At 38.1% G+C, this 9,456-nt stretch overlaps 1 protein-coding gene across 3 annotated transcripts; it reads left to right on the plus strand.

The window, feature by feature from the left end:
- Positions 1-524: 524 nt before the first annotated feature.
- Positions 525-9,083, plus strand: ATRZ-1C (RNA-binding (RRM/RBD/RNP motifs) family protein with retrovirus zinc finger-like domain-containing protein). 3 transcript variants are annotated; one of them, XM_019196001.2, is made up of 4 exons: positions 889-983; positions 4,481-4,552; positions 4,651-5,349; positions 8,135-9,083. In XM_019196001.2, the coding sequence occupies exon 4, from the start codon at positions 8,138-8,140 to the stop codon at positions 8,939-8,941; it is 804 nt and encodes a 267-aa protein (XP_019051546.1). In that variant the 5' UTR covers positions 889-983; positions 4,481-4,552; positions 4,651-5,349; positions 8,135-8,137; the 3' UTR covers positions 8,942-9,083. The 3 variants fall into 3 exon arrangements, with proteins under 3 accessions (XP_010243236.1, XP_010243235.1, XP_019051546.1); XM_010244934.3 differs by lacking the exons at positions 4,481-4,552; positions 4,651-5,349 and adding an exon at positions 525-685 and having other exon boundaries at positions 827-983; XM_010244933.3 differs by lacking the exons at positions 4,481-4,552; positions 4,651-5,349 and adding an exon at positions 525-685 and having other exon boundaries at positions 862-983.
- Positions 9,084-9,456: the final 373 nt, after the last annotated feature.

Here is a 9,456-nt window from a genome sequence, read left to right on the forward strand (position 1 = left end):
AGCCCATTTAAAATTTAACAGTTTTTTTTTTTTTTTCCAAAAGGCCCAAATTGCACATTGGCACCTTTAGTTTATTTGGTTTACAATTAAAATCAAAATCAGAATGATCTATTCCCATCATCTATTTGGTTCAAATCAAAATCGAAATCAGAATTAATTAAAATAGATTCTCATTCCCGGAGGTTCCCTCAAATGGGGAAATGCTATTCTAATGCGAATCAAATTTCGATTCCATCCAACCAAACAATCAAACAGTTGGAATCGAGATAAACCCGATTCTGAACTTCTACTCCCACAAACGAAACCGACCCTAATTGAATCAGGTTGTGCAATGCATCAACTCCAGATTCCTAATCAACCCACGAAAAAAAATTTCAATAAAAAAATCAACCCACAAAAAATTAGTTATATTTTCGGGTCTAGTTGGATTGGGATCGGGTTAGACCAACCCGAGTTGCATCCCTGGCGCGCTAGCAGTGAGCGGTAACCTTTATATTTCCTTCCTTTTCGGTGTAAATAGAAAAAGAGTGGGGGAATATATAACGCAAAAAGAAACATCTGCGTCACCCGTTCTCTAGGGTTTCGCTTCAACGTCCGCTAGAGTTGCAGTTGCAGCCAGGCGAAGAGACCGAGCCTCCACTGGAAACAAAAACTCCTAGTATTATCAAAGAAAGAGAGTGGAACTGTAAGTGCTCTCTCCTCTTCTCATGCTCTAACATATTTGTATTTCTGTCGAATATTAAAATGGCGAAGTATCCCCTCCTCCCCAACCCCTCTTTGTTACTTTTTTTTTGAATTGCGGATAGATTGACTCATCTGGGTTTAGGGTTTTGATTCATTCTTCTCTACATTGGTTTGAAGTGCTCTGGGAGATGGCTGGTAAGGAAGAGATGCGTATTTTTGTTGGAGGTTTATCGTGGGAAACTACGGAACGGCAGCTTGAAGATGCATTCAGCCGTTACGGAAAGATTATTGAGTCCCAGGTAAGGATTTTCTTGTTACTTTTTTCGTTTTTCTTTTGCTGCAATTTCTGGTTCTAGAATAGTAGAATGTTTGATTTTCCTATCAAAAAGAAAAAAAAATAGTAGAATGTTTAATTTATCAAAAAAATGTTTAATTTTTTGAACGGAAGTTTTCCAAGTTTGTTTATGAATCATGATGAAGAACCCAAATGCGTAAAACTCTTTACTCGAAGGTTGAAAAAAAGTAATGGTGTATATAAGTTCGTGATAAAAAGTTTAGGATTTTGCTCTTTGTCTCCTCCTCGAAATGGTTGAAAAGGTAAATTGTTACAAGTTGTGAATGGCCGTGCCGTTGGCTTTTAGAGCCGTGTTCGAGGATAGAAGAGTGGGGCATTATTCTGAATGGCTAACCTTTTGAATTAGATTTGGTAGAAGTTGTGCATGATCTACTTGCAGATTTGTTCATGATGGCGTGCGTAAGTAAGCGCCAAGGGTGAAACTTGTTCCTTTGATATTCAATGTTTGCAAGCATGTGAATCCCTCTTCCGTTTAATGGATTTAGATCTTGAAGCCTTACATTCCTTTCTTACCCTGTTGAAAACTGAAATTAGTTCTACTAGATGCAAATGGCTATTCTATATGTGGGCGAGGTTTTTAGGGCCTGCTTTTGCTATGCTATTGATTTGGCGTGTTTTACAATGGCTCAAGCAACTCGTAATATTTGCTCCAATGGGGCAACCCAGTTGTTAACATTACAACACAAATAACGGTAAACCATCATGGTGCATGTGAAACCATTGTGGTTACTGGGTATCTCTGTCTATACCTCTTCTCGCAAGAAGGGAAATGTGTTACTTAGCAGCGGTTTCAGCCAGGGAGTTTATTTAGAAATCTTGTCATTATTTCTGAAAATCAAGTGCAAGTTGTCATTTCATGATTTACTTATTTGAATTTGTGGTTGAATAGCGTATAATTTATTTCATAACACTTATGTATGATTACTTGAATTCCTTATAAAATATGTATGTATTTAGTTGTTAATTTCTGTTACCTAGGCTACACCCAGCTGTTGCCTAGGCATTGACTCACATTTCTGGGGCAAAGCACCTATGCATCACTTAGCTGCCTAAAAATTTTAAACAAACTGTTATCGAACTAGGTTTTTTACGTATCTTTTTCTCATGAGTGAAGTGTGGCTAGAGGTGCAGATTTGATCTCAAAAAGTAGTCCTGTTAAATTTATACCAGTTGCATCTTCTATTTTAAATTGCTATCTGTGCAATCCTATATATATCTATCTTTTGGGGTAGGCTGATGCTGGCTTATTACCACATGGTTACAAAGTAGCAATTCATCCAATTGGTTAACTGGAAACGTTTAGCCACAGGTTATGTCTCAGGAGTCCTAAAGATGTGGAATTTTGCTTGCTTGGTTTTTACTTTTCCTCTGGGAGCAAACTTTGAAGCCCAATCTTGTTTTATGAGTTAAGCATTAGGAGTTGATGTTATCATCATTACTTTAAGTTGATCAAAATATTTGCTTTGGAAACATGATTGCATGCAAAAATACTCCCTAGTTTGAAAGGAAGAAACATAACAGTATGTGGTAGATTTGAGGTGACTACCTGTCCAAGCATTTTTTTTGTTAAGGTCGTATTTTCTTTACTTGACCATGCTTAAATCCTTAACACGAAACTTGTATTGGAAAGTTATTAACATGGGAAAGCATTCATGTAGAATATGGAAGATGGTAAAATGATCCTGATGCATGCTTAATACAAAAAGATCTGGAAAGCAGTTATCTGTTGATTCATTGCTTTGTTCCTGCTACAATGTCTTTCATTAAATTATTTGATAAAAAATTGCATTTTTGCTGCTATCTTTTACTATTTACCATTTGCCTTTCCATATATTATCCAGTGTATTAATTGTCTTTCTCATGTTTTGTTTTCTTTCTGGAATGCTGGTTTGATCTATTGAAACGCATTAGATGGGTTCTGTAAGAGATTTCTGTTTGGTTGGATTGCATCGAGTTGAGAAGCTCGATGGTGTTTGTTTGATTACATTTTATTTGGGTGTTCCCATTTTGAGATTATAAAGCTGGGAGTTATCAACTTGAGGAGATGATATCTAGATATGGATATTTAGCATTGGATTCACATGATGCAGTTTTGGTTGGATGCCCATTAATCTGTTTGAAGTCTTACGCAAGGAGAAACAGTTCAAGATCCATGAAAGAATTCCACAGTATGTTTTTTACACATGATTGAATGCTATGGCTCATAGATGATTTGTTAACTAGTCATAAGGATGTAATAAACATTGTGAAGATTCATTTTACTGTGAAAGGATTGGACCTCTGGATACCACAGTAAACGAAATGGATTGTGGGCACTTTTGGTTCATATCTGTGGAATAAATGCCATCTTAATGAAGAAATTTTGCTCGTTTCAGACTGTTCAAACAAATCTCACATTGTGTTTTGTGCAAGCCACTAGGTTGAACTGGACAATGAAAGTGAGATGTTTGTTTAGCTTGAAATGAACAAAATCTTCAGTTGGATCTGGGACATTCAGTTTTGGTGATAATTCTGTGTATATCAAACAATGGACATTTCTCTAATGGAATTTCAGGAAGTCCATTGTTGGAGTCTTCTCAAACACTGTTACTTCATTTTGATCCCATAACGACATCCTATCATGCTGAAATGCAGAAGGGATAACATGCCTGATCCCTGATAAGCATACTTAAAGGAGAATGAGTGTGAAAACCCCAGTTTATTGTTTTATTTTATATAAGAGCTATCTTCCATACTGAACAACTACCCTAAGGTTTATAAGAACGTTCAGAAACCTTGTAAACAAAGATGCAGATGTTTGTAGGGGAGTGCCCATTTCCTTCATTCAGATTCTCAGTGGTAACAAAAGCCATGTAATACTTTCTTCTAATAGTTGTTGAAACTCCATATGCTTATTGCTTAGTGCCATTATAGCCACTCCAGATCATGTTCTTCAGTTCCCTTGCAAGAAGACTGATTTTAATACTTGCTTTCAACTAGTTTGATCTTCACTAGGGTGATAATTCAACATCAAGTTGATGTGCTGAATGTTTCTGGTTAATCGAGAAATGAATGCCTGTTTCTGCCAGAATTATTTGCGAGCCTCTTCCTCAAATTTGTTGGTAGAGTTCTGTAGTGTTGCATTGTGATATTTGGAAATCTGCAGTTCCAGAAATTTCAGCTCGGAACCCAAGTTTTGTTCTTGCATTTACCTAGTTTTAAGGCTGACAGAGTTGCCACCCTGAGTACCCATTTCCAAATATAGTGTTGCATTATGATATTTGGAAATCTGCAGTTTCAGAAATTTCAGCTCAGAACCTTATTTCTATTCTTACACTTATCTAGTCTTAGGGCTGACAGATGTTGCTGCCTCGAGTAATCATTTCCTAATATAGTTTGAGATATGGTAGAGGTTTTTATCCAACATGATGTGTCCTCATGGCTTGTTATTGCTAGTGGCAGAAGGCAGATATTGCACTTTCAAGACCCCATTGTTTCTTAGATGTCATAATAGTGTGAGCAGATACTTCACCGGTAAGTACAAATCTTAAAAACAGAAGTTTGTAGAGGATCAGCACTTTCTTATGTCCATGCCAGATGAGTCTGCTTATTTCTATGCAACATGTGAACAGTTTGTGCAGTTGAATTCTTCCATCACCTTCAATCTGTAGAACAAATGTTAACAGATCTCAGTCTTCCAACTTTGATGGTTTGTAAGTGGCATCAGTTGATTAATTTGTTGTGAGTTGGTGTTGAAGCTTGCATGGTGGTTTGTATATCCTGCAAGAGTTAAGTTGGTTGTGAGTGAGGTTTATTGTGTAGGGAAAACGTTTTGATCATTCCAACAGTTTTATATTTGTTGGCAACTGGGTTTATGATGTTGGTGATCAATCTCTGCACTTCTAGTTCATTCTCATGGATAACATATACAGAAGAAAAAGTAAGCACTGATTTGTGAACATTTTGATAAAGTAATAACCCAAGTGTAAAAAAATGATGGTAGCAATCATTGGAGCCAGTTGTCTGTATTGAACTGTCAGTTACATGGAAGGTGACATTTGAGCCTGGAACAAGTGAATATTGTAAATACTGGTGTCCATCTGATTTGCATTACTGCTTTACAGAAAAATTGAAAGTTGGCTAGTATTACCACATCAAAGAATATGCTGTCAGTTTTCTGTTTAGACGCCAGATCAAGTGGCTTTTGTCAAAATCATGTTTGGGAGATTAGGCATTTTTGAAGGTTTTGTGGCATCTGATTATATTTAGTGTATGTTGGAATTTGTGCCGGTTGACTAGGTGGAATTTGAATTCACGGTTTCATATATTAGGTAAGATGTCAGACATATTCAGACATGCAGATTTCGTTGTTTCCATTAAGAAGCTGTTGATATCAAGCAAATTTATATGATTTAATTGTTATTTATTCATTATTGCTTTTCTAATAGCTTCTGCCCTCTTTTTAAAGTTGTTACTTCTTTTCTGACTCTGTGAATGGTAGTTTTTTTAGTTAGAAACAGTCATCCACAGACTGTGAAAGTAAGAAACTCACTTTGTTTATTTTTATCTATATATTATATGTTGATTTTCAACTAGTTTTACTCATAGTATCTTATATTGTGAATTATCCCCCATATGCATAATTGTTAATGGACTTGTACTTTTTTTTGATAAAGCAACTTGCACTTAATATTATATTGGGGCATACATACATACAGAAAATCTTTCTATGGACACAAACAAACAAGGAAGAGCTCAGCTTCTGCCAGTAGACTTTGGCGTGCTTACAAAGTGTTACAGAAATCGCCTGATTGTCCAAACAGGCTATACTACTTTATCATCCATTTACATGATAGATTGCAGAACTCTAGCCCAATGTAGGAGGAGGATGAAGAAGAGGAAGGGAGATACTTATCAAAAAAAAAAAAGAGGGAGATCTCATCTTGTTTTTCTTTGTTCTTTTTTTTTTTTTCAAATCTGTCCTATATTAAGAGGCAAGCTAATATGTCCTCGGCCCAGACTTCCTTTCTTTTCCCTTCCCTTCTGTTTCCTTTTTCTTTTCTTTTCTTTTTTCTTCTCTTTTCTTTGTTCCTTTTCCTCTACTTTCTTTTGTCTCTTTGTATGAGTTATGCATGAGGCATATGCACCAGAGTTTTCAATGCACATGCCTCAGGTTGTTTTAGGGGTGCCTTTGTGTGCCTCCAGGTTCATGCCTCCCATGCCTTTTAAATCAATGTTCTAGCCTTGTTCCCGTAATCCTAAAGCTTCAACTGAGATCACCATGGGGACAGGGACATGCTTTGAGGTTCTCATGTTTAGTAACATTGGTAGATGATGAAGATAGTTCCTCCCCTCCCAACAGAGAACCTTGCAGTCATTGAAGAAGAAGATGGTAAGACAATAAGGATTTGAATGGTAAGAAGAAACTGCAAATGGGATGCTTTGGACAACCACAGAGTCTTGAAGATGTGAAGGGGTATTATTCGTTTTTTTATCAATAACAGAAGTTCATTAATTAAGAATAAAACGACAGAGGAGGAGAGCTAAAATATCTTTACTCAAAACAGTCAACATACATCCAAAATTATAAGAACAATTACAACTGAGCACAAAAAACAGAACCCCTATTCACCCCTTGCCTAGCTAAGCTTTCTGCAAATGATTTTGCACTTCTGTTTACCCATTTGCATCGAACTTCAATGTCCTTAGCCATTTAAATTTCCTCTTTTCATTGCTGTAGTTCCAAAGTCTAGAAATGTCTTCTTTTAGCCAGTTCACTTCAATCTCAGACGATGATCAGTTTATTGACATTCAGATCTTTAGTCCTTTGTACCCCTTCCAGAGCTGCTGGTATCTCTTCCTCAAACAGATGCTCTCATGAAAGGCATTTGTGATTGGCTATTTCTGCAATACGACCTGTATTTAAAAAAAGGAAAAATAAAAAAATGAGAAAATTAAGAGGGGGGTTTGGAGCTGGATATGAAGTATCTGACACAATATGGCACCTTTGCACAGACATCTGGGTATCATAAATTCCTGCATGCCTAACCTAACCAACCTAGGTCTGTTGGTGCACCCATCCAGCAAAACTCTTTCTACCAAATAGGCTGTATTGACAACCAGGACAAACTGCTGAAGTCATAAGGCTTTGTTTTTATTTGCTAAGTTTTATAACCAGTGCTACCAGGACTCCTAAAATTTAAAGTGTCTAAATATGTTGAAACTTGGTACAACATTGCAGGCTACATCTCAATGATGCTGAAAGCTGATATATGCAAAAAAAACCTTCTCACTTGACACTCATGACCAAGATATCACAAGAAATGACTCATCCAATATAGCATATGAAATTTGTTTTATCTTATTTTTAGTTTTCAACTATGTTCTTTGGATTGTTTATGTAATTAAACATTGCTATTCACCATGACACAATACCATGCTTTTTGGAGGATGATGTGCTGGACATCCATGCTGACCTGAATGCATGGCACCCTTGCCACAGAGAAAAGGAAGCACTTGCTATAACATGTAAAAGCTCCTCTGCTTAAAAAATATTCTGTCCAGTAATTCTGTGCATTTCTTTGAGCCTTAGATTCACACTTTCACAGACTAAGCTGTATTTGAACTTTAAAATTGAAAAGGCTTTTGCATTGGATGAATGATAAATAAGGAAAACATTGTTAACGTTTTGGTTGTTATAAACTCGAGGGGAAGAGTTGGCTAGTATGATATTTAGATTGTATAACCTTTGGCTATAGCCTACAACCATGTCAGCCACAGAAGAACATCAAGAGTAGTGACCGAGTACTGCATTTTTTTCAGAAATGCATGTTGACTTTTCATCTTGGTTTCTTCAACTTTTAATCTCTTCGTTTTCCAATATATTTTCAGGGATTGTTGATCCATTTAGGCTGTGGCAATCCCTAGAATTATTAATGGTGTTCTGATATAGTGACATGTTTGGTTGTCATACTATTCACCATCCTTATTATATAGAATTGTTTTCTAAGTGTGATGATTGTACATGAAAGTTAACTTAGAATCTCTTTTTAACAAAACAGTTTATTTGTGCAAAATTACTTGGTATCAGTTTCTTAGTTTGTGATGCTTGTGTAGATCATGTTGGATAGAGATACAGGCCGCCCTCGCGGGTTTGGATTTGTGACATTTGCAGATCAACGGGGAATGGAAGATGCTATCAGAGAGATGCATGGCAGGGAATTAGGTGGTAGGGTAATCTCAGTGAACAAAGCCCAACCCAAGATGGGGGGAGATGATCCGGGGTATGGTTACAGCGGAGGCTACTCATCAGGTAGCAGGGGCAACCGTGGGGGAGGAGAAGATAGGTCTGCAGGACGGTCTGACTGTTTCAAGTGTGGGCGCCCAGGGCATTGGGCTCGAGAATGCCCCTCTGCAGGTGGTGGTGGTGGTGGTGGTGGTGGTGGACGGTTTTCTTCACGTTCTAGGTTCAGTGGTGGTGGTGGCCGTGGGGATCGCTTTGGAGGAGACCGCTATGGTGATCGCTTTGGAGGAGACCGCTACAGTGATCGTTTTGGGGGAGACCGTTATGGTGATCGCTATGTGGATGATCGTTATGATGGTGGACACTATGGAGACAGGGAACGCATGGACAGCAGGGACAGTGGCAGGTATGGGGGCCGTGATCGTTATCCCAATGATCGGTACCCCCCTGGTGGGGATCACTTTTCAGGTGACCGTTATGGGGGTGGTTCAGATAGGTATCCCCAGAACGGATATGGAAAAGACAGGAATTATGATAGAGATGCTGGTCCAAGAGGAGGCAGCGACCGGTATGGTAGTGGAGGCCCAGCACGCCATGAGGGAGGAAGCTACAGGGACAGGCCAGGGCCGTATGATCGCCCCAGTAGGGGAGGGCGTCCATCTTCTTATGACCGCTATTAAAAGGGTCATTGTTTTTTCAGGACAGTTAGGTCTTTTGTACTCAGTTTCTTGCACCTGTTTCAAATGAGAAGGCAGTTTTAGATAGAACTGGATTGATGATGTTGCAACGTAATACATTTTCGTGCTTAGTTTGTGCTTGTCACGTTGAATGGCTTCTTACATGAATACTGTGGAAAGAGTTCTTTAACCTATTTTTCTCGATCACAGGGATGAATGCTCATATATGACAGGGAGAACATGCAGAGTCCATAATTTTAACATATTGCGGGGAAAATGGTGCAATGGATTTTGTGCACTTCTCATTCACACACCGACGTCTTGGTTTTCTATTGAGATCCTAATAGACCTTTACAGCCATGCTGACCATCTTTGGTTGCGGCTGGGAAAACATTTGAAATTGCGTTACTGTGCGAGACAGTTGCAGGTTATCCTTTGCAAAGCTAAGCAACTAGAGTTGAGCTTACCCCAAACAAACAAAATTCAACCGGAAGTCAGGAATTGGTTCACAAGATTGT

Source organism: Nelumbo nucifera, chromosome 2 (genome assembly GCF_055504915.1).
Source record: "Nelumbo nucifera cultivar China Antique chromosome 2, China Antique-T2T, whole genome shotgun sequence".
NCBI classification, from domain to species: Eukaryota; Viridiplantae; Streptophyta; class Magnoliopsida; order Proteales; family Nelumbonaceae; genus Nelumbo; species Nelumbo nucifera.

What these genes read in the sequence shown, in the direction of transcription:
- ATRZ-1C (XM_010244934.3), top strand. Translation starts at nt 873, where the DNA reads ATGGCTGGTAAGGAAGAGATGCGTATTTTTGTTGGAGGTTTATCGTGG. An exon ending in GAAAGATTATTGAGTCCCAG is followed by an intron (nt 984 to 8,134) that starts GTAAGGATTTTC and finishes ATGCTTGTGTAG; the next exon opens with ATCATGTTGGATAGAGATAC.